Here is a 22,521-nt window from a genome sequence, read left to right on the forward strand (position 1 = left end):
TCAAACTCCCCTTCAAAAGCTCAAAGAATTAAAATGCTTTACTCCTCAGTGTGACTGTTTAAAATCACTAAACAAAAATTGGTTTAGAATTTTCCATGAGTAACTTACTCTGACTTTTAATGTTTTGTCAAAAAATGGGTTTGAGGGGGCCAGGAGTTTGGCCTAGTGGTAGAGTGCTTGCCTTGCATGCATGAAGACCCTGGTTCAATTCCTTGGTACCACACACATAGAAAAAAGCTGGAAGTGGTACTGCTGCTCAAGTGATAGAGCTCTAGCCTTGAAGAAAGCCCAAGGATGTGCTCAGGCCTTGAGTTGAAGCCCCAAGACTGGCAAGAAAAAAAATGGGAAGACAGCATATCAAAGTATTTTCCATCCCATAAGAATAATATATCTGGATGCCTGCAGAATCATGCAAATGAGGACCAGAATAATTTATTTGAAGACGTGATCTAATGGAATCACTGCTTGTAGGAGGATAGAAGTCTGATAGCTCCATTATGTACTCACTCTGATAAGATGTAGGTACATTTAATTACATTGTTGGCATTGGGTGATTGGTTAACAGCTCTGGTTGGGCTGAAGAGCAGTATGTTATAATAGCATCGTGGACAAAAGTCAGACTTGGACTACTCTGTACTTGTCTAAGCTTCAGCTTCCTAAGAGATCATCTCGGGGTGCCCTCAGTGCCTCTCTTTGCTTTTGAGGTAGCTGGAAACATAGCACACAAACAGTGCTAAATAAATTTATGTTGAACAGAAAAGAATGATTTGAACTGTTTGAACAAAAGTTAATAGAACTTTGTTGTTTCATCACCCTGCAGATAGAGTTGGGAAGAGGAGATGAAGGCTACCTGAATGCTGGTTGCGGGGTGAGTATTTGGAGCAAGAAAACCAGGTCTATAGGAGGTATACCTATTAAAATCTAACATCTCTCTTTCATCCTAATCATCTTTGCCATCCCCCCCCCTTCCTGAGTTGGCCCAGTGGTATAATTTGAGGAAAGAAGGAAAGAAACTGAACCTTAGATCTGATCATAAAGTTTCCTGATGATGAATGTAGTTGTGTTTGTAGGTTTTGGGGTTTTTTTTTTTTGTACTTTCTCCCAAAAAAGGCAAATAGAAACATGCTGAAGTTTCTATGTTTCCTATGTCTCTTGTCTCATAAACATGGTTTCTTTTACTTACATCCCATGTTGATTAGAGCATGATCTTTTTCCCCTGACCTGCCCTCCACGTCACCTTCCTCTTTGTTGTGACATCCTGTAACTTTTCTTTGTCCCTAAGTTTGTCCATTGCCCTCCATTCTGACTTTTGGCCCTTATCCTTTTGTTTTAGGAATTATTCTAGGTAAATCCATTACTTAAGCACCGTGAGCACGTCCTACATCTTTCTTTCCATTTCTTATACTGATCTGGGCACACATTTTCATTATTAGGCAACTAGAACCACAATTTCCATGTGTCTGCAGTAAGAGTACGTTTTCTTTTTCCTTCCTGCTTATTCAGTCTCTTTGACTTCTACTAGCGGGTATCAACCTAACCAGATATGAGCAAAAAGATTCCTTTAGGCAGAATCAGCAATCAAAGAAAACTGACTTTTTTTTTTCCCAGTCCAGGGCTTGAACAGTGTCCTTGGGTTTTCCTCAAGGGTAGCACTCTACCACTTGAACCACAGCACCACTTTCAGCTTTTTCTATGTATGTGGTACCAAGGAATTGAACCTGGGTCTTTGTGCATGCTAGACAAGCACTCTACCACTAGGCCAAACTCCCGGCCCGAGAACTGACTCTTGATCTCCCAAAATATATTGGTATAGAAGTTTGTTTGGTGGTTGTGGGATTTTGAACTCTGAGCCTGAGCATTGTCCCTCAGCTCTTCAGCTCAAAGATAAAGTGCTCTACCACAAGTGAATCACAACGCCACTTCCAGTTTTCTGGTGGTTAAATGGAGATAAGAGTCTCACAGACTTTAGTGCCTGGACTGGCTTTGAATCTTGACCCTCATATCTCTGCCTCCTGAGTAGCTAGAATTAGAGGCATGATCCACCAGCACCTGGCTGGCATGGAAGTTAAAGATCACGCATACTTTCTGAGAGAGTTACAAGTGTGATGGACATCTGGTGACTTTTGGGGAAACACCTTAACTTTCCTGAATGCCACTGGTTGCCAGAGTCATAAAGAGAAGACATCATGAAAGTAGGAACCCAAGAGAAATTGAATGTATTTCTTACTGATAGGAGGGCTACTTCAAAGGTGCCCAATAATCATAGTTATTTTTCTGATTAACAGAAGGAACACATAATGTACAGCACAACTGTGTTTCCAACATCTTCCCATTCTATCCATTGGTTTCATGACATAAAAAAGGTTGGTGAGGGGCCGGGAGCATAGCCTAGTGGTAGAGTTCTCACCTAGCATGCATAAAGCCTTGGGTTCCATTCCTTGTACCACATACACAGAAAAAGCCAGAAGTGGTGCTGTAGCTCAAGTGGCAGAGTGCTAGCCTTGGGCAAAATGTGTACAAGGGCAGTACCCAGGCCCTGAGTTCAAGCCCCAGGACTGCCAAAAAAGGCAAGGGGAGTTGGTAAGCATTCTTCATAGCAAAGGTATAGGGGGACTGGGAAGCTCTTATGTCTGAACAATGAGAACAGCTATGCTCTATAAAGAAACAGCTATCTATATCCAAATAATTGTCTCTTGTTTCCCCTATAAGCTACTTGACCATTCTTTCTGGATTCCTTATTTTTGTTATAAAGACAGAGGTTCACTTTCCTAGAATCACCTTCAAAAATATTTCTGCATTATAGACATGTACATGTGTGCTACTGTCACAACTCCTTTGTCTAGAAATGCCATTCTTTATTCTCATTATTTTTTGCTCGAACTCAGGGCCTGGACACTGCCCTTGAGCTTCTTTTGCTCAAGGCTAGCACTCTACCACTAGAGCCACAGCACCACTTCTGGTTTTTTCTGTGTATGTGGGTCCAGGGAATTGAACCCAGGGCTTCATGCTTTGCTAGGTGAACATTCTACCTCTAGGCCACACTCTTGGCCCAAAGTGTGTAGAGTCTGAAAACTGACAGTATATTCCTGGGTCTAGTAAAAAGAAAGGTTACTAGATATGGATTAGTTAGAATAAAAAGTCAGAACTAGGGGGCTTTAGGGTAATATAGAATATAAAGTCATGGAGAAAACTGAATTCAAAAGTCAACGAAGTATCCTATTACCCATCTTTATTTAGTGATGTTAAAGATTGGAGTCAGGGCCTTGCACATGCTAGGCTAGTGCTTTATTGCCCAGTTTCCTTCCTTGCACGTGTTGTTTTACAACTTACATGAACTTTTTATTTGTCTCTGCTACCTTTCTGATTCATGAAATTGCTTAGAGGTAGGATATCTTTTATTTCACATTGATAACTAAGCCTTAAATAAAAGTAACTGGCTTAGGGACTATTTGAATCACAGAAAGATGATTTCAGGTCACACTAATCAAGATATTTAAGGCCTTTACTCAGTATAGTATCTAAATAAAATGTAGTAGGGACCATTCAGACAATCAGAGGTGAAAAGGAAGCTCTGTGCACAGCACTAAAGGTGTGGAAATTAAGACTGCTTCTGTGGAAAAATATAAATGGCCTGTTCTTGCTTATCTTTTATTAACTTTATAAACTTTATGGATATTTTCAGAATCATAGCAATAACACAGTTTTCTGGCAAGTAAATGTTTCAGAGAGGTTCCTTTTCATTAACAAGTTTAATTTATCATCAGACCCAAGGAAACCCTATCACAGACATTCTGAAGAGACAAACAGCCCTTCCTGTAGTGATAATGGTTATCTTTCCTTTCCTCTTCTTCTAACTAGGATCCTTGGTAGATTACATTGTAGCTAAGAGCTAGTGGTTTTCCTCCTCTAGAAACATATATATATGTATATATATATATATATATATATATATACATATATATGTACTTTTTTTTAAACTTCTCAACCCAGCCCTTTATTTTCTGTTGACCTAGCTGCTAGGAGTGGACTAGCAGCCTACAGACCCAGCTAACATTATGTCTCAGGCTAGGAATTGCCAGATGAAGTTGTGGATGAGTACATACAGTCCATAACTGGTACGAGCACATGGTGTGACCCCAGCCTTGAGGCACTGGTGGCTCATGCCTGTAAACCTAGCTACTCGGGAGGGTGAGATCTGAGGAGGATTGTGGTTTAAAGCCAGCAAGGGAAGGAAAGTCCATGAGACTTTAAAAAAAATAATAAAAATATTCTTGTTTGCAGTTCTTGGGAGTTCCTTTTGAATAAATGTCAGTTTATATGATCACATATGCAATAGCTATTGAGTTCTTGTGATCTACTGTTAAGAATATCTTCCTTTGATCTATTGTATCTTCTGCTAGGAGAGTTCTAGATGTATACTAGTTATTACAGATGTGTTCCTTTGCATCTGGCTTACTACACTTAATATGATTTTTTCCAAGTCTTACAAATCTTACAAGTCTTACAATCTTACAAATGGTGCTATGTCGTTCTTTTTGATGACAGCATAGAATTCCATTGTGTCCTAGGTACATAAGGCTATATATAGGATGAGGCCAAATTAATAGACCTCCAGGACATGGAAAAAAGAGCTTAATTATAAATGACTGTTATTCTGTATGCATTATATTTTTCTCTCTTCTCTTGTGTTGCCCTTTGGTTAATCTCATATTGTTACAGTATCCCACTTTGTTACCTGATATATTATATAGATGTTTACTTGTTTATTTAAAATAGGAAGGGAAAAATGAGGGGAGGGGTTGGGGGAGGGAAATGGGGACAAAAACGTAAGAAGGGATATCAATGTGTGAAAAGTAATGCACCTTCTATTTGGCGAATATAACTGTAACCCCTCTATACATTGAAATAAAGAAAAGGAAAAAAAAACATCTTCCTTTGGTCTCACTATGTAACTATTTAGAGTACTGTTTAATTTATCATGTCTAAGTATAATTTTTTTCTTTTACCATCCATTGTGTTTACTTGTAGATTTATAGGCACATTCTTTTTAATTACTACAAATGAAGAAAACCATGCAATGTTAAGCTTTTTCAGGTCTGGCTTAGTATATATTTTTTTCAAGCCTTTCAATTTCCTTACAATTGCTCTTATCATCTCCAGCTAACCACCAAAAAAACAAAAGTAGTGCTGTGACTCAAAGTGGTGGAGGAATAGCTTTGAGTGAAAAAGCTCAGGACAGTGCCTAGGCCCTAAGTTCAAGCCCCACTGCTGATCAAAAAACAAAACAAAAACAAAAAAAGATGAAGAAAAAAGTTGTGAGAATGACTGGTGTGGCTTCAGTTACTGTTAGCAGAAACTGAAGTGTGGAGGGGTGGGAGAAGAAAGGCAGGTGAGCAGTGGTTTGGTGGTGGATATTTACCTTGCTTACCTTATGAGAATTTTGCATGTAGTAATGAAATATTTGTCCGCATTCTACAATAGTAGGATAAGTATTTGCCAGCATTCTACAATGGTAGAATAAGTTGTTTTTTTTTAAAATATGTATTTCTTAATCTCCCAAACATGTAGCCAGAAATTCCTGACCTGCTATAAATTAAACAACTTTTCCTGTTTGTGAAATCAAGTGGACACAGCAGTAACAAGGGCTGGGAAATTTTTTTTTTTTTTTTAATTCTTAAGGACAGAACCATGATGTCAACTTAATCCCAGACAATCATTTCCTAGGATTCTTTCAGGAGCTCCCTGGGGTCTCTCTGACTCCTTCACAAGTCTAGGGCAGTAACCCTCCCCTCCCAGCACCCCCTGCCTGGACTAGGGCGTGCGGGGTGAAAAGACATCCTAGAGCTCCACAGCCAGGACCTGGCATTCTGCAGTATGCCAGGGCGGGTGTGTGTGTGTCTCGATGTTCCTCTGTGATCCTCGTGGTGTCCCCCACCTCCTAGCCCGGCCTGGTCTGCAGGAGGCAGCCCCTGACTCGAGGTAGTACGTGACCAGGTCGTCTGTTTTATCTCTCCCGGGGCTGCTGCAGCTCTCCAGCCCCACCCGGGCCTGGGCCTGGGCACTCGGCCAGCACCAGCAGCCTCCCGGGGCGGGGTGGGTTCTTATCTCCCGGGCCCAGCGTGCGTGCACTGGGCTGCTGCGGAGTGAGGATAGGCTGGGACTACAGTTCCCGGCATCCAGGTGAGGCTAGGCAGGGACTACAGTTCCCGGCATCCTCCGCCTCCCGCCGGCCGGGGCGCTTCGCCGCCGTGGGTAGCTCTGACTCTTCCAGCTGGCTCTTCCCCGGCTCTCCAGGCGGGTCAGCTCCCGGGTGCGATCCGGCACGGCAGGCCTCCGCCTCGCCTGAGGCTCCGGTGAGGGAGCATGGCGCTGCCCCTGGGCCGGCTGAGCGCGGGCTGCTGCCGGAGCTGGGTGCGGGGCGGCGGCGGCGAGCTGTGCGCCCGGGCCGGGCGCTGCGCGTCGGGACGCCTGTGCCGCCCCCCTGGCACCGCCAGCCCCGGGCACAGCCGCGGGCTGGGGCACAGCCCCTCCGCGCAGGGCGGGCCCTGGCTGCGGACCCGGCTGGCCGCCACCCTGGCCGGATTGGCCGGGCTGGCGGCGGCCGCCTTCGGGCATGTGCAGCGGGCCGAGATGGTGCCCAAGAGCTCGGGGACGCGCGGCGGCTCCTCGCCGGGGAGGCCGGAGAAGGAGGACGGTGGCGGTGGGGAGGAGGACGAGCTGGCCCGTCGCTGCCGCTGCTTCATGGACTCCCCGGTGACCGACCTGAGCGAGCTGCGGAAGAGACCTGATGACATGAAGACCAAGATGGAGCTGCTGATCCTGGAGACCCAGGCCCAGGTGTGCCAGGCGCTGGCACAGGTAGACGGCGTGGCCAACTTCTCGGTGGATCGATGGGAGAGGAAGGAAGGTGAGGGTGCGAGGTGGAGGTGGAGGAAACCAGGGTTGCACGGCAGAATCCACCGGTGGGTAAGGTGTGTGTGGGGGTGTGTGTGCAAGAAGTTAGGGGTACCCACCCAGAGGCCACTTCGTTTGAAAAGATTGGCCCCCGGGAGGAACATTAGGCCTGTGCTTGTCAGAGTGGACCGAGGGTTCTTGTCAACCGAGTACTGGCTATTTCAAAATATTGACCATTCCACAATGGCACCGTCATAGAAATACTAAGGAGTATTTGCAACTAACAAGCTTGCAAGGTCAGACTGGACTTTCCCCACATTGCATCATCATCATCACTAAGTGCCTGCCACATAGTTCTTTGTACTCTGGAGATCGAATGTAGGACTCAGGTTTTTCATGCCAGGTATCCACCAGAGCTCAGTCTGTGTCAAAAAGAGTCCCCCCTCTTCCCCTGTTGCACACGAAACAGACGATTGGTTTTTCAGTAGTTGTACTTGGTGAATCCTTCAGATTCAAAATAAGTGTAATCCAGGTTTTTACTTTTTTGGGTGTGTGTGTGTGGGGGGGGGAATCTGATGTACTGTGGGGCTTTGAGGTTAGGGCCTCACATACTTGGATTTTTTGTCTAAGGCTGGTGTGCTACCACTTGAGCCACAGCTTCACTTGTGGGTTTTTCTTTTTGTGGTTAGTTGGATGTTAAGAGCCTAACAGACTTTCCTTTCCTTGAACCTGGATCCCCAGATTTCAGTTAGGATTTCAAGTGTGAGCCACAAGCATCTGACAAAACACAGTTCTTAAAAAGTCATATGACATTGCCTGTGCAGTGAAATTCCACATCTCGATCATAGACTTGCTAGGGATACAGCAGCCTCTTTGCCTCAATGGATTTTGCTGCCATTTCTCCTGAATGTCATTCACTCGGCTTTCTGTAGCGTTTTTCATCTTGTAATGTTTTCATGTGAAGAACCCTGGTCCCAGATACCTCAGGTACTAGATTAGTTCTTTGGAAGAACTAACATTTTTTATGGCTCTGTTTCTCCATCTATAAAACAAGGTGTGATGCCGGGAGTTTGGCCTAGTGGTAGAATGCTTGCCTAGCATGCACAAAGATCCGGGTTCGATTCCTTGGTACCACATAAATAGAAAAAACCAGAAGTGGTACTGTGGCTCAAGTGTAGAGCTCTCGCCTTAAGAAACCTCAAGAGTAATGCTCAGGCCCTGAGTTCAAGCCCCAGCACTGGCAAACAAATAAAAAAAATGGTGTACAAATGAGAGAGAGAGAACAAACACACTTACACAGATACACATATACAGAGAAAGACTTGTGCTTAGATGATTGTCCTAAATATGAATAGCGCTCCCATAAATGCTTTCTCTCTGTTGCCAGCTGTGAGATCTTGATATAGAATTTTACCTCTTATTATTTTTTTTTTCTATTTTCTAGTACAATCCTGGCACATTGCAGCCTTGGAATGTACCAGGGTTGTACTGGATCATTTTATCTCCCATTCACCCCTAAAAGTTCTTAGAAACAAAACAAACCAAACATAAACCTGCAAGGAAAAGGGGATTTTGTGGTCTGTAACCTCAGTGTTAAGAAAAACAGAAGAGGTGATAGGCTCTTATACTGAAAAATTCAGGTATGTCCCATTAACTTTGTGATTCTGAATCCCTTAAGACTTTTGCTATCTATTGTTTTTCAGTGTTTTATACTCTTATTGTGTCTTCCTTCTCCTCTTCCATTCCTGTGAATAGGGGGTGGTGGCATCAGCTGTGTTCTTCAAGATGGACGTGTTTTTGAAAAAGCTGGGGTGAGCATCTCTGTCGTTCATGGAAACCTTTCTGAGGAAGCCGCAAAGCAAATGAAAAGCAGAGGAAAACTTCTGAAGACTAAAGATGGTAAGTCAGATGAATGATGTTTAAGCAGTCTCTGAAAACCTCCTCCTTCTCAATGTTTACTTATAAAATAAATGTTTCTGGAAAAAGCCACTTAAGTGCATGTGCCAGGTTATGTTTGAAGTTTCTTTGTAGAAATTCCATATACATAAACAGTATATACTTACACAATAAATTATATATTAATAAAAATATGTTATATGTAATTACATATTGTATAAGTATAATAATATGTATTATTATTTATATATTATATACATATACTCAGTCATGGGGCTTGAATTCAGAGCTTGGGTGCGGTCGGTCTTTGAGTCAAAGACTAGTGTTCTACCACCATGAGTTACACAGCCCACTTTGTTTTTTAGCTGGTTAATTGGAGATGAGAGTCTCATAGACTCTACCACCTATGCTGGCTTGGAACTGCAATCCTCAGATCTCAGCCTTCTGAATAGCTAGGATTACAGGCAAGAGCCACCAGTATCCAGCTAGAAATTATATTTTGACCTACAAATTAGAAAGCAGCTTTTGAAATAGATTCTGAAGTCATACAGGAGCTAATTGGCATCTAGCCAGGTAATTGAATGTAGCTCGCTTGGTATTTTATCAACAGGTAAACTGCCCTTTTGTGCTATGGGTGTGAGCTCTGTTATACATCCCAAGAATCCTCATGCACCCACCATGCACTTCAACTACCGCTACTTCGAAGTAGAAGACGCTGATGGTAAGCATCCCAGGCCTGGAACCGTCTCAGGTGTGGAATGTATTGTGCAAATCAGAATTTTGAAACAAGGATAAAGGTATGACATCTGAACTTGGTTAAAAAAAAGGAATTACAGTCATAATGGGGCTTTTCAGGAGATGTATGAAGGCTTATTCCTTGGCAGGTGCAATGGAAATAAGAATGATATTGTCCCATTTTGACACCTCATATTTCCAAATAACGTTTTAATAAATTCAGATATCAAGCTGCAACGCATGTGAGTTATCTTTGCAAATATAAATTCATTCTGTCTGAAAGACATGTGCTTATGGTGTACAATCCCTGGATTTGACTTCCAGCTCCAAGTACAGAAACAACCAAACCAAAACCGAATTGACAAAAGGTAAAACAGATAGACCAAAGAAAAACCTGTGAAGTAGCATTCACACATGGCAAGCTGGTCCCTCAGTTAAGTGTTTTCACCCTTGATGGGGAAACAGTGGAACATCGAAAGTTCCTGGGGAACTTTTGTTAAATCACATTCCTGGGCCAGAAATTTGCTGCTATTTAAACTCCTTATTTGCTTGTAAAGTCCTGTCAGCATTGAAATTCCCTGCCTGGGTCCATCGTGTGGACTATGGAGTTTTGTCATCCATTGCCTAGCATCTCATTTTCTTGACTTTTTCCTCTCACTTCTTTGTTTTCCTGTCCTGGGATTTGAACTCAAGTCCTAGACACTGTCTTTGAGCTTTTTTACTTTTTTTTTACTCCGAGACAAGTGCTCTATTACTTGAGCCATCCTGGCTTTTTAATTGCTTTTTGGCAGTAAGAATCTCATGGTCTTTCCTGCTGGCTTTGAACAGACATCTTCAGATTTCAGCCACCTGAGTATCTAGGATTACAGATGTATGCTGTCCACATAGGCATTTCTCTCTGTTTTTTATTTCCTACTTTGTTTCTATTTTTATGCCTTAAGAAGCTAAGTCCATTTCTATGTTTTTTGTTTGTTTTTGCTTTTTTGTCCTTTTTTTTTTTACTGCTGCTTGTTTCATGCTTAGTAAGTTAAGCTTCAGAATTCAGTTTGCTGATGCTGGTAGTCATGTACTGCATTTTAAGGTCACATTAAATCCAGTGTCTTGATTTTGCAGGTAACAAGCAGTGGTGGTTTGGTGGTGGGTGCGATCTCACTCCAACATACTTGAACCAAGAGGATGCTGTCCATTTTCACCGAACTCTGAAGGAGGCCTGTGACCAGCACGGTCCACATCTCTACCCCAAATTTAAAAAATGGTAGGTAAAGGTATTTCATTTCTCATGACCCCAAAAGAATATCTCATTCTTTTTGTGTGTCCTGAGAGTGCCACTAGACACCTTCAGCTTATGAAGGTTGGATTCTTTTTTATTTTACTCACCAGAGAAAAGTAATACCAGTTTTCAAAACAAATTATTTACTTAGATAATATCTAATATGTATGTCTGGATATCTATCTATCTGTTTATCTATCTATCTATCTATATTTTTTTGGTTGCAAATGATGTAGAATTGTAGAATAAAGACTGAGTGTGATCCATGTTTAAGGATCAGAGGTTGTCTGGCTCATAGCTAGCACTGGGTATACCTGAGATTTTTTTTTTTAATACATGAGGTTTTTTGCTTAGGGGTAGCACTGTACCAATTATACCACAGATCTGCTTCTGCCTTCTTGGTGATTAAGCAGAAATAAAAATCTCGCAGACTTTCCTGCCCTGGCTTTAAGATCTAATCCTCAGATCTCAGCCGCATGAGTAACTAGGATTATAGATGTGAGACACCAATGCCTGATTTTATGGTGTTCTTTTGGCAAATAAAGAATTGGCTGGAGATCTCAGATGTTCATCCTAGTTGCTGAATTTTTTTTTTTTTTTTGCCAGTCCTGGACTTTGAACTCAGGACCTGGGTACTGTCCTTGGGCTTTCTCAAGGCTAGAACTCTACCACTTGAGCCACAGCATCTCCTCTGGCTTTTTTTCTATGTATTTGGTACCGAGGAATTGAACCTGGGTCTTCGTGACTGCTAGGCAAGCACTCTATCACTAAATCAAACTCCTAGCCCTCTAGTTGATGAAATTTTTACAAGAACTATTGCAGTGGTCTTGCCTCCTGAAAAAACAGCAGAAACTTCCCTGTATTATATAATCCTCATGTTGAATTTTATTATTCTTTTTAGTAAAGTGTCATGTCCTTTTTTAAGGCTAAATTGGTTGCTGTGTAGGAAAGAGTGTAAGCGTTTTTGTTTTTTTTTTTTACACTGATGATGTCTACAGAAGACCTGGACAATGTCCTAGTTTCATTTTTTTACAGTCGGATCAGATATAAGGATATTCTGTTGGAATTAGTTGAGGAGAGTGCTCTGAACTAAACAGCTGTCCACAATGAGTTTCCTACCCCCTCTCTTGCCCGTGGGCCCTGAATTAACCCCACTGTACCTTGCAGGTGTGATGATTACTTCTTCATAGCTCATCGTGGAGAGCGGAGAGGCATTGGTGGGATCTTTTTCGATGATCTGGATTCTCCATCCAAGGAGGATGCTTTCCGCTTTGTGCAGAGCTGTGCCCAGGCTGTGGTTCCTTCTTACATTCCTCTTGTGAAAAAGCACTGTGATGATTCATTCACCCCCCAGGAGAAGCTGTGGCAGCAACTCAGAAGAGGACGGTGAGTGACAGGAGACTCAGCTGTCGCCTTGCATAGCAGGGGAAGTGGAGCAGCTGTAATCATAACGTGCAGATCCTGTGTCATTGTCATGCTAATTCATGCGTCAATTTCTTTTCATAACTCCATGAATATGACTTTAGTTACAGCGTGTGAAATAATCTAAAAATGCCAAATGTGCTAAATTTATCTCCACATTAGAGAGTCATAGTAGTAAGGATGTGCTGAATGTAGTGCAGCTGATTTCTTTCAGTTTCCTAGCAACATCCTACTGCCTTCTGTCAAGATCTAGGTATCATTTAATGTGTTCTTTTCTTTTTGTTGCTTTGTTAATTTGGACTCATGTTTTTGTTTATTTATTTTCATTCATCTTAAAAATTTCCTGAAAGTTGTTTGTAATACACATAATTTAAAAAACTACATTCAAACTTGGTGCTTTTGGTTCACATCTATAATCCTAGCTACTCAGGAGTTTGGGATCTAAGGATCATAATTCAAAGCCAGCCCAGTCAAGAAAGTCCATGAGACTCTTCAACTAACCACAAGCAAACCAGAAGTAGAACTGTGGCTTAAAATGATAAAGTGCTATCCTTGAGTGAAAAAGCTAAAGGATAGAGTCCGGGCCCTGAGTTCAAGCCCCATGACCAGCCAACCAAACAAACAAAACCCAAACCATACATTTAGTACTGAGTTTACTTCGTTTAAGGCCCATTATATACAATCCTTCTGTTAGGCATTTCATATCTGGTTTTCTTTGTAAACCTGCGATATAGCTATGTTATTGTCGGTATAAATGATAAAATGCACTGAGAAAGGTAAGCCACTCATCCAAGATGCCATATCAGGGAATAAAAGATGTCAGATGTGAAACCAGATCATCTTGACTTCGAAGCTTATAGTCTTCATCACACAATGGTAGTAGAAGTGAGTTTGTGCTTTTTTCCTGGGGCATCGTAGCCATCTGCTGTGTGCATTGAGCTTAGTGAACTCATTTAAGCAGACAAGCAGGTCATATTGAGCCATTGCATCCTTGTGAGTTAACTTCAGAATCCACTTTACGGGTCCAACTCTATGGATACTTCTAGCCTATGAACTATAAACTAGATTTTCTAATGAGTGTTCATTCTCTCAGGCTTTGGACACTAAGAAGGTAAACTTTTGCCCTGAAGAGGTCAAAGAATGCACATTACATAGCCTTGTGAATAATTACCCTTGCTATCTGATCCCCATTTGTGTGGCAAAACAAAATTAATTTAATTTTCTTTTTAGAACTTTCTCAAACAGTTCAAGATTTGGGCCATTACTGCCCTTACCCATAATTTCTCAAAAATACTTTTGCTAGCATTTTCTCTTTACATTTATCATGGATCTCTCAGGTTAAGTACTGTCCTGATGACAAAAATGGATATGGCAGACTTGTCAAAAAGATGCTCACAGGCATCTTGGGAAAGGCAGACCCAATAGGATGATTTACAATTCTGTAGAGACTATAGTGTTCTTCTAATTTCATATGTGACCTAGGAACATTTTATGAATACTCATTAGGGAGAGTTTTTGAAACTTGTTAGGCATACGTAACAAAAAGGATTGTTTTGTTGTTTTATGTCATTTGATGGCAGATCATTCTGAGGGTTCTTTTATGTACACACCATTATAGGAACAGTTAGATATGTGAAGGGCTAGATTCACTTTCTGTGGCATAGCATGTGACTGTTTCTGAGAAAGTTGTCTTGTTTTTGTGTGTGGGGAGCGTGTCATGGGGCTTGAGCTCTTCATTCAGCTCAAGGCTACTGCCCTACTCCTGGGACTGGATGTTATCTCTGAGTTCTTCAGCTCAAGGCCTTACCCTTAAGCAAAGCCCCACTTCCCATTTTCTAGAGGTTAAATGGAGATAAGAGTCTCAGGTCCTTTTGTGCCCCGGCTGGCTTTGAACCTTGATCCTCTTATCTCAGCCTCCTGAGTAGCTAGGATTACAGGCACGAGCCACCATGCCTGACCTGAGAAAATTTTTTCTGCCGCTCTTATTTTTGGGCTGTAAGAGGGCAAAAGGTAACCCCACACTCAGAGCAGAGATTCATAGATTGCACTTTCTCTGATACTACATTCATAACCCCATGTCAGTATCATCTATAGACTGTTCTGTTGCTGCCCACATGCCCTTCAAAAATTGAGTCTCCCAGTGATTGTTCTGGTTCTGGTTCTCTTTTGACTTAATAATCTCTTTCTCCCTCCCCCTGTCTCTTGGCATCATTACCTACTCTGTTACTTTGGTTACTACTATTCTCTCTCCAGACTTTTCTCCTTTGTTTTTCTTAGGAGAGCAGAATCTAAAGATGTTGGATTAACTAAAGGTTTTGAATTAAGTTTTATGTTATGTATTTGAAGAAGGGAAAGCAAGATTCACACTAGTGAAATTGAAAAAGTTTGTGAATGTCCATAATTTATAGGCACCTCAGAGAGGAAAAATTTGTAGGAAAGACCAGAAAGATCAGATCTTTTTGCCAATACTGAAGGCCTCACCATCTCATTCACCTCTTTGCTCACAGCCAGTGTTCTACTTCTAAGCTACCCTTCAGTCTAACATTTTCTGGTTCTTTTGGAGATGGATCTCATTGATTCCCCCCCCACACCTCTGCACCCCACCCCACCCCCAGACTAACTTTGAAATACAGTCCTCCAGGTCTCAGCTTCCAGAATAGGATTACTAACACAAGCCATAGGCATGAGTTCTCAGCACTCAACTCAGAAAGATCATCTCCAAATCCAATCTCAAGGGTATTAGGGGAGTTGATGTAGCAAAAGAGGCATAATGCACTCAAAAAGGAAAGGAAGTCAATCAAGAAATGCATTTCGCGAGCTCCTTATGAGGCAGGTCTCCAGATAAACGTATGCAAAGGAGAGAACCACAATCATTCCTACAAATTGTATTTCAGAAAGGTAATAGCAAATGAAGAAAGGTGACTGAGAGATGAAATTCTTTTATGTGGTTTTAGGTAGAAGTTAAAATTTTTTATGTGACTCATGCCTGCAGCTACTCAGGAGGCTGAGATCTTAGGATCAAGGTTCAAAGCCCTCCTGGGCACCAAAGTCTGAGAGACTGTTATCTCCAGTTAACTACCAGAAAACCCAAAGTGGCACTGTGGCTTGATAGCGTTGAGTTGAAGAGCTCAGGGACAGCACCTAGCTAGGCCCAGAGTTCAAGCCCTATGAACGACCGAAAAACAAAAAAAAATATTTAAACTATCTTTTGGACAGACACCAGGAAGTATAGTCACTAGCACATAAATGCTAATTAGTGCTAAATAAATGGTGAGACCAGGAAGGAATTCATTACAGTTACTTAAATTTTTACTGGTTCTTTGACACATTTTCACTTAAAATTGTGCCTTTAAAAAAATTGAAGTACTCTGAGCCATGTGTAGTAGCATGCATCTCTGAACCCCGCACCCAAAAGTTGGAGGTGGGAGAAGGGAGAGTTCTAGGCCAACCTGAGCTGTCTAGTGAAATCCTGTGTCAAAGAAAATAAAAGAAACTTATACCCACATAAAAATTGAAGTACTTTGGGATTATAGAGAATATTTTGGTATGAATGGGTTTAAAAATAGTAAGATGAAAGAAACTATGTAACAAGTTAAAAACCCAAAGTGGTTTCTAAATGTTTTGGCAAATGGCCTGAAAGGGGGATATTTACTCAACTTTTCACACCTGTACACTGTTCCAAATTATTTTGGGGAGTAGAAGAGATTTTTGAGCTAGATGAAGTTTAGATTTGCTTTTTTGACAGTTAATAGAAAATGTGAGCCAAATTTTAGTTCGTGCCAAATGTTTTCTTTTCCTATCTTTTCTTTTCTTTTTTTTTTTGCCAGAGTATCTTTTATTGTGATTCCTATGACTTTGTAGGATAAATGAATTATATACTATTTATTAATGGTATTAGCTACTTGAGAAAAGAGAATATCTAGGATATAGTAATCATTACTAACAGATTCTTGGCAGCTATATATGACCTTTTATTACAGAAATTCTGCACCACCTTTTTTTTTGATCCTGGAACTTGAACTCAAGGCCTAAGTGCTATCCTTGAGCTTCTTTGGCTTAAGGCTAGTGCTCTCCTGCTTATGCTTTTTGGTAGTTTATTGGAGATAAGAGTCTCTCACTTCCCTGCCTGGGCTGGCTTATATCATAATCCTCAGATCACATCCTCCTGAGTAGCTATGATTATAGATATGAGCCACCAGTACCCACCTTTATGCTATCTTAATATTATATGCTGTGTTGTAGTGAAATGAATTCTGCAACATTGAATCTCTGGGAAGAACCCAAAGGAGCCATCCTGAGAAAGGATACATTTCTTTTTCTTAATTGTTTTTATGCCTGAATGTTCCAATTTTGTGCTCATTCTGTTTATTTACAGAAAAAAACACAACATTGTTTTGAAACCTGTGTTAGGGCAGAATCTGTATGCAATTGTTCGACCAATAGAATCCCCTTTATTTATGCTGTCCAGTTGGAAAAAACTGGTGTTCTGGGTGGCAGTGCCAACTAGCGGGAAGTGGGGGAGAAAGTCCTTCAAGTAATCATAACGGATTACAGAAAGATTTTACTTAGCAACCTTTAATGTTGTGTGATATCCCTCTGTTAGGTATGTAGAATTTAATCTGGTGTACGATCGAGGTACGAAATTTGGTCTCTTCACTCCGGGATCCAGGATTGAAAGCATCTTGATGTCTTTGCCTCTAACTGCCCGGTAAGAAGAAACTCATCACACTTCCCTATAGCAAAATGTCCACGTTAACACTGCCACTGTCTGCCCTAAGACTCCTGGATTTTCACTTTCCTAATTTTATAGGAGAATCATTTCAGGTAATTAAGAAAAAAGAATTGAGTCTTATAAGCAGTGACAGGTGAAATGTGAATCAGTACACAGTGATACGGGGAATGTTGTTTGAATGGGGCAAGACTGACCATCCCAACCATTCTTTTTTTAATCTTCTGGGAAAAGCTGTGCATAAAAATTAAGCTATTTCTACCCAGGGATAATTTGAAATTCTACATTTTATGAAACCTATGGTTGTAGCAAGATATTTCAGCTCTGTGGCATTAATATCAGTCCCAAGAACTATAGAGGGGCCTTGAAATCTTATTTTTCCTTTATAACCCCTTCCTCCCACCCCTTGTTTTTTGTGATACCTAATGCTAGGGTTTGAACTTGGAGCCTCATGCTCTGGCTTGGCTTGCTTGCTCATGGCTGGTCCTCTACCAGTTGAGCCATACCTCTAGGCTCTCCTTTTGCTGGTCAATTTGAAATGGTATCTTGTGGACTTTTCTCAGTAGCTAGGATTACAGGTATAAGCTAAGAAATCTACTTACCACAAATATTTTTTTTAAAGTCTGGTGAGTTCAAAGTCTATTTAGCATAATGGAGACAAACAGGTAAGACACTTTCTTAGGGTTTTTTTGTTTGTTCGTTTAAGAGTTATATGTCTTTTATATTATTACATTACTGGTTTCTGTTTTGGACATGTATAGGTGGGAATACATGCATTCACCCTCAGCCAATTCCAAGGAAGCTGAAATTCTGGAAGTTCTGCGCCATCCGAAGGACTGGGTGCATTGATGCAGGCCGAGCAGCTGTGCTGGGGTTTGGGGGGGCCCAGGTATGTGTCCCCCTCCCTGGCTGGCACTGTTGCCACTATGTGGCCGTTAACTAGTTAGTTCCTTGTGCCTTAGTATGCCAGCCCTCTCCATGCTGCAGGTTGTATAATGTCTCCTGTCAGTGAGGGGTGGTAAGAGGGAAGATGGCAAGTGACCAGAGTCCATTGGCAGAAAACTCATGCAACATGTTTGGACTTTTGGAATTATCTTTTTGTTTTGTTTTGTTTTCTGACTTTTCATTTTTGGTAGTAGGATTGAATCCAGGACATTGTACTTGCTAGGCAGGCACTTTGCCACTGAGCTACATCCCAGCCCTGGAATTATCTTATATGGCTAGTTTATCAAGTATTACATTGAGCTTCCAGGTATGATCATAAGGGAATACAAACTATTATAACATGTACCAAGGAAAGGTAAAGTCTTTGTTTTAGCTGTAGAGTTCTGTCGTAGGGTACAATTTTCCTTCCTTAATTCAGTGACTATGTTCAGACTTCTTGGTAATTTCAGAATGCATCTTAAAGGTAAAAGTTTACTCTTGTCATTTCTGAAGTCCCTTTGATGTAATTTTCATATATCTTTCACTGCAGTTCATAGTATTTTATAAAGTGTTTTTTTCATCATGATAGCCATTTAGATAGACTTGAAACATTTTTCATCTGTATGTGTTACAATTCAGTGACTACCCATAGATCTCAGCACTAACATGGCATTACTATATGTAGGAGACATCTAAAGTGTACTTTTGATTCTGTAGTGACAACATAGTTTGTTAATGTTGAGGTTTTTCTACTCTTTCAAGGCAAAAGCTTATATCCCTGGATTCTGATAAATTTTTTATTGCAGACCTTTTACACTGGAAGTCTGGACTAATAATAATTGTGGTATGTGACTTTAGACTTTAGGAAATATTTTTCATTAGGAAGATGAAATGAGAAATGTTTTCCTTCTTTAAAGCAAATGTTAGCTAGTGTGACATATAGGCATTTTTATGCTTTTTTTAAAAAAGTAAACTAAAATTTTCAAATTAGAATATGCAATTGTTTGTTCTAAGAGAAAATTCATAGGAAAATTCCTAATGCATGATCTTTTTGTTCATATAGTTACATGGATGTATTTTTTAATTAATAAAACGTTGAAGTTTATAAAGAAATGTCTCATAAATATTGAGTACTATTCTTGAGTACATTAAATGTATGGATTATGTATGTGTGGCTCTTGTGGACTAGAAAATGTATGAATTCTCCAACTGTCTTGCAACACATCCACTAATAAACTTTATTATGAACTAATATCTAAGAAATAGTTTTATGGGCCCGGGAGTTTGGCCTAGCGGTTAAAGTGCTTGCCTAGCATGCACAAAGACCCGGGTTCGATTCCTCGGTATCCCACATACACAACCAAGCCGGAAGTGGCAGAGAGGAGACTGCAACAAGCGACAGAGAGCGAAAGCAAGCAAGCAGAGCCCAACCGAGTGGTGGCCGGAGCGAGCGGGGCCGGAGCGAGCGGGGCCAGAAAGAGAGAGAGAAGGGGGCAAAAAAAAAAAAAATAAAAAAATAAAATAAAAAAAAAATAAAAAGGCCTTAAAAAAATAGTTTTATTTATTGGGATAATTAAGATAGAAAGATACAAATGTTTCTTTTTTCTCTTTCCCTTTTTTTTCTTTTTGTCCATCGTGGGGCTTGAACTTTGGGCCTGGACACTGCCCCAGAGCTCTTCAGCTCAAGACTCGTGCTCTACCACTTGAGCCACAACACCACTTCCAGTTTTCTGGTTGTTAATTGGAGATAAAAGTCTCATGGATTTTCCATGCCCGGGCTGGCTTTGAACTGCGATCCTCAGATCTCAGCCTCCTGAATTGCTAGGATTGTAGGCGTGAGCCAGAGGTTCCCAACAGACACAAATATTTCTTAGTACTAAAACTATAATTCCTCATTCTTAGATATTTTTTAAAAGGTAATTTATTATTATAAATGTGATCTACAAAAGGATTACATGAGTTATGTAATGAGTACATTTCCTATGTGCAGTGTCTTCTGCTCCTTCATTCTTTCCCAGTCCTTCCCACCCATCTCCACCCATGAGTTGAATACTTCACATTCATCAATGTGCAGTGTGCTCCACTACTGCGTTTTTTTAATCCTTTTTTCCCCAAATTCTGTACCCCCTCCCAAAGACATGCACTTGAAAATACCATACATAAAAGAAAACAGAATCATCAAAAAATAAAAATTAAAAAGAGAAATCTCATTTCCATACTTGGAGGACGTAATCAGAACCTTTTTCTCTCATAAGGATATCCTCTTTTAGTCTTATTCTGTGTGAATATTTAGAATCCTGTATAAGCTATCATATCATATGTCTTTTAGTTCTAATTTCCACATATCAGAGAAAACGTGGCATTTATCTCAGCTATTTTATCTTAAGAGAAATATAGTTTTCAAGGCAGTTTTACTCACAGTAGCCAAAAGTTAGAAACAACCCAAATGGCTACCAGCTGGTGAATAGGAAAATGCAATTTAGTGCATACAGTTAAACATTCCTTAACTCATTTAAAGGAGTAAAGGAATGTGTATGAACACCAAAAACATTATGTAAAGAGAAAGAAATTAGACATGAAAGCACTTGCTGTATGATGACTACTTGGGAACACTTAGGAAAATGAAAACACCTTAGCCAAAGGCTGGAGAAGAGGGTTTTATTGTCTATTTTCTCTCACCGAGGGTGTCACTACTATCAAAATGATTCAACTCAGCACTTGAGATCATACCATTTTTTTGTATACATGAATAACATTTCACTAAAGCTGATTTTGGAGAAAGCGGGTATATAAGAAAAAAATGTTCAATGAACATATATTTAAAAAATTAAAAATCAGATTTGGCCTATTTAGTTGTGTTGACGACTATTCAGATTTGTCTGCACAACTGTTTCATATTCATTGATGACTAAGAATTTGTATTATGGCTAAGGCTAAATCTCAGGAAAAAATATAACAATTGCTGTTGGAGAATACATAATTGTACTCCTAAATGAGTTTCAAATTCTTATTAATGTCTATTTCGAGTTTATTTCAAGATCAAACTGCAGCTATAGAGGGTAGGAGTTTGGCTAGTGGTAGAGTGCTTGCCTAGCATGCACGAAGACCTGGGTTTGATTCCTCAGTACCACATACATAGAAAAAAGCCAGAAGTGGAGCTGTTGCTCAAGTGGTAGAGTTCTAGCCTTGAGAAAGCCCAAAGACAATGGTCAGGCCCTGAGTATAAGCCTCAGGACTGGCAGAAAAAAAAAAAGTGCTGCTGGAAATGGCCTGTGCCCCTGCTTCCTATTATCTTGTATTAGTGGTTATATAGAAGGAGAGAGGTAATCTCACTACCATGGCATAGAGGGCCAAAACACCCTTGTATGAACCTTTGACAGCAGACCCATGACTGAGGGTTCAAGATAAGTATTTCTTTCTCTTTTTTTTTTCAGTTTTTTTTTTTTTATTGTGGGGTAATGTATAGAGGGGTTACAGTTAATTTGTCAGGAAGTAGGTGCATTACTTAACAATAACAATGTTTTTAATGTACTATGTTATTTTTTTCTCTTTTGTTGCCCTTCAGTTAATCTCATATTGTTACTGTATCTGACCTTGTTACCTGATACATTATATATATACGTTTATTTGTTTATTTGAAATAAGAAAGGGAAATGGCCGGGAGTTTGGCCGAGTAGTTAAAGTGCTTGCCTAGCATGCATGAAGACCCGGGTTCGATTCCTCGGTACCACATACATAGAAAAAAGCTGGAAGTGGTGCTGAGGCTCAAGTGGTAGAGCTCTAGCCTTGAGAAAGTCCAAGGACAGTGCTCAGGCCCTGAGCTGAAGCCCAGGACTGGCAAAAAAAAAAAAAAAAAAAAAAAAAGAAGAAGAAAGGGAAGTGGGGAAACAAGATGATTGGGAGGGTATGGGGGAGGAAAATGGGGACAAAAACATGAGAAGTGGTATCAATGTGTGAGAAGTAATGTACCTACTACCTGATGAATGTAACTATAACCCCTCTATACATTACCTCGACAATGAAAAAAAAAAGATAAGTATTTCTACATGCTCAAAGAATACCAGATCTAAAAGCCAAATGATGTATTCCTTTAGGGCTTCTTCTTCTGTGTGACTTTTGTTGTTGAACTTTGTCAAGACAGGTATTGTCTATACATTTTTTAATTCTCATGTCTGGGTCTAAGTTAAGAAGGCAACTGAGAAGCTAGGCCCACTTGGGCTGGGGGAGGGGGGTCACTTGGACACCTTCCACAGAATGAGGCCTAGGCAGCGTGATTGTTTCCTAATGGAGCCTCTCAGGTTATGTCCTATTACTTCTCCACAGTCCACACCCAGTCAGTGACACCTGTTTGAGATTCAAAGGGCGAAGAATGAGGTGTTAACTCTCACCAGGATGAGCTGTCATGCTCAAAACCTCCAGCTTAGCCTTTTACACTTGAACTACAAAATGAATTTTACTCTTCTTTTTTATTGCTCTAATAAATTTCCATTGAGTCCCAGTTGGAAATATCCTGATTTGTCCAGTGTTGGGGTCTTGCATTCTTTTTTACCTGAGGTTGGGAATAGTCTAGGTACCTTTGGTCACTCTGAACTCTATTCTTTCCTCTGAGAATTATTTCCTCCAATCCTACTACCTTTCCTGAATATTCAAT

At 40.6% G+C, this 22,521-nt stretch overlaps 2 protein-coding genes across 3 annotated transcripts in view; one reads left to right on the forward strand and one right to left on the reverse strand.

Moving 5' to 3' along the window:
• LOC150069452 (uncharacterized) overlaps positions 1-12,045 on the reverse strand; it is a 26,741-nt gene extending 14,696 nt beyond the window's left edge. The window contains exons 1-2 of one of the 2 annotated variants that reach the window (XR_016538022.1): positions 11,956-12,045; positions 9,719-10,759 (exon numbers count right to left, since the gene is read on the reverse strand). The gene's annotated coding sequence lies outside the window, so the exon portion shown is untranslated. Of the gene's footprint in view, positions 1-9,718; positions 10,760-11,955 lie in introns of those variants that run through there. The other variant, XM_090347499.1, reaches the window with a different exon arrangement.
• Cpox (coproporphyrinogen oxidase) lies at positions 6,228-19,124 on the forward strand. The gene is made up of 7 exons (XM_090347486.1): positions 6,228-6,907; positions 8,650-8,793; positions 9,401-9,511; positions 10,639-10,780; positions 11,963-12,181; positions 16,821-16,925; positions 17,708-19,124. Exons 1-7 carry the CDS (start codon positions 6,364-6,366, stop codon positions 17,793-17,795), a joined length of 1,353 nt encoding a protein of 450 aa, XP_090203612.1. The 5' UTR covers positions 6,228-6,363; the 3' UTR covers positions 17,796-19,124.
• Positions 19,125-22,521: the final 3,397 nt, after the last annotated feature.

Source organism: Megascapheus bottae, chromosome 1 (assembly GCF_031878675.1).
Source record: "Megascapheus bottae isolate mThoBot1 chromosome 1, mThoBot2.hap1, whole genome shotgun sequence".
Classification (NCBI taxonomy): domain Eukaryota; kingdom Metazoa; phylum Chordata; class Mammalia; order Rodentia; family Geomyidae; genus Megascapheus; species Megascapheus bottae.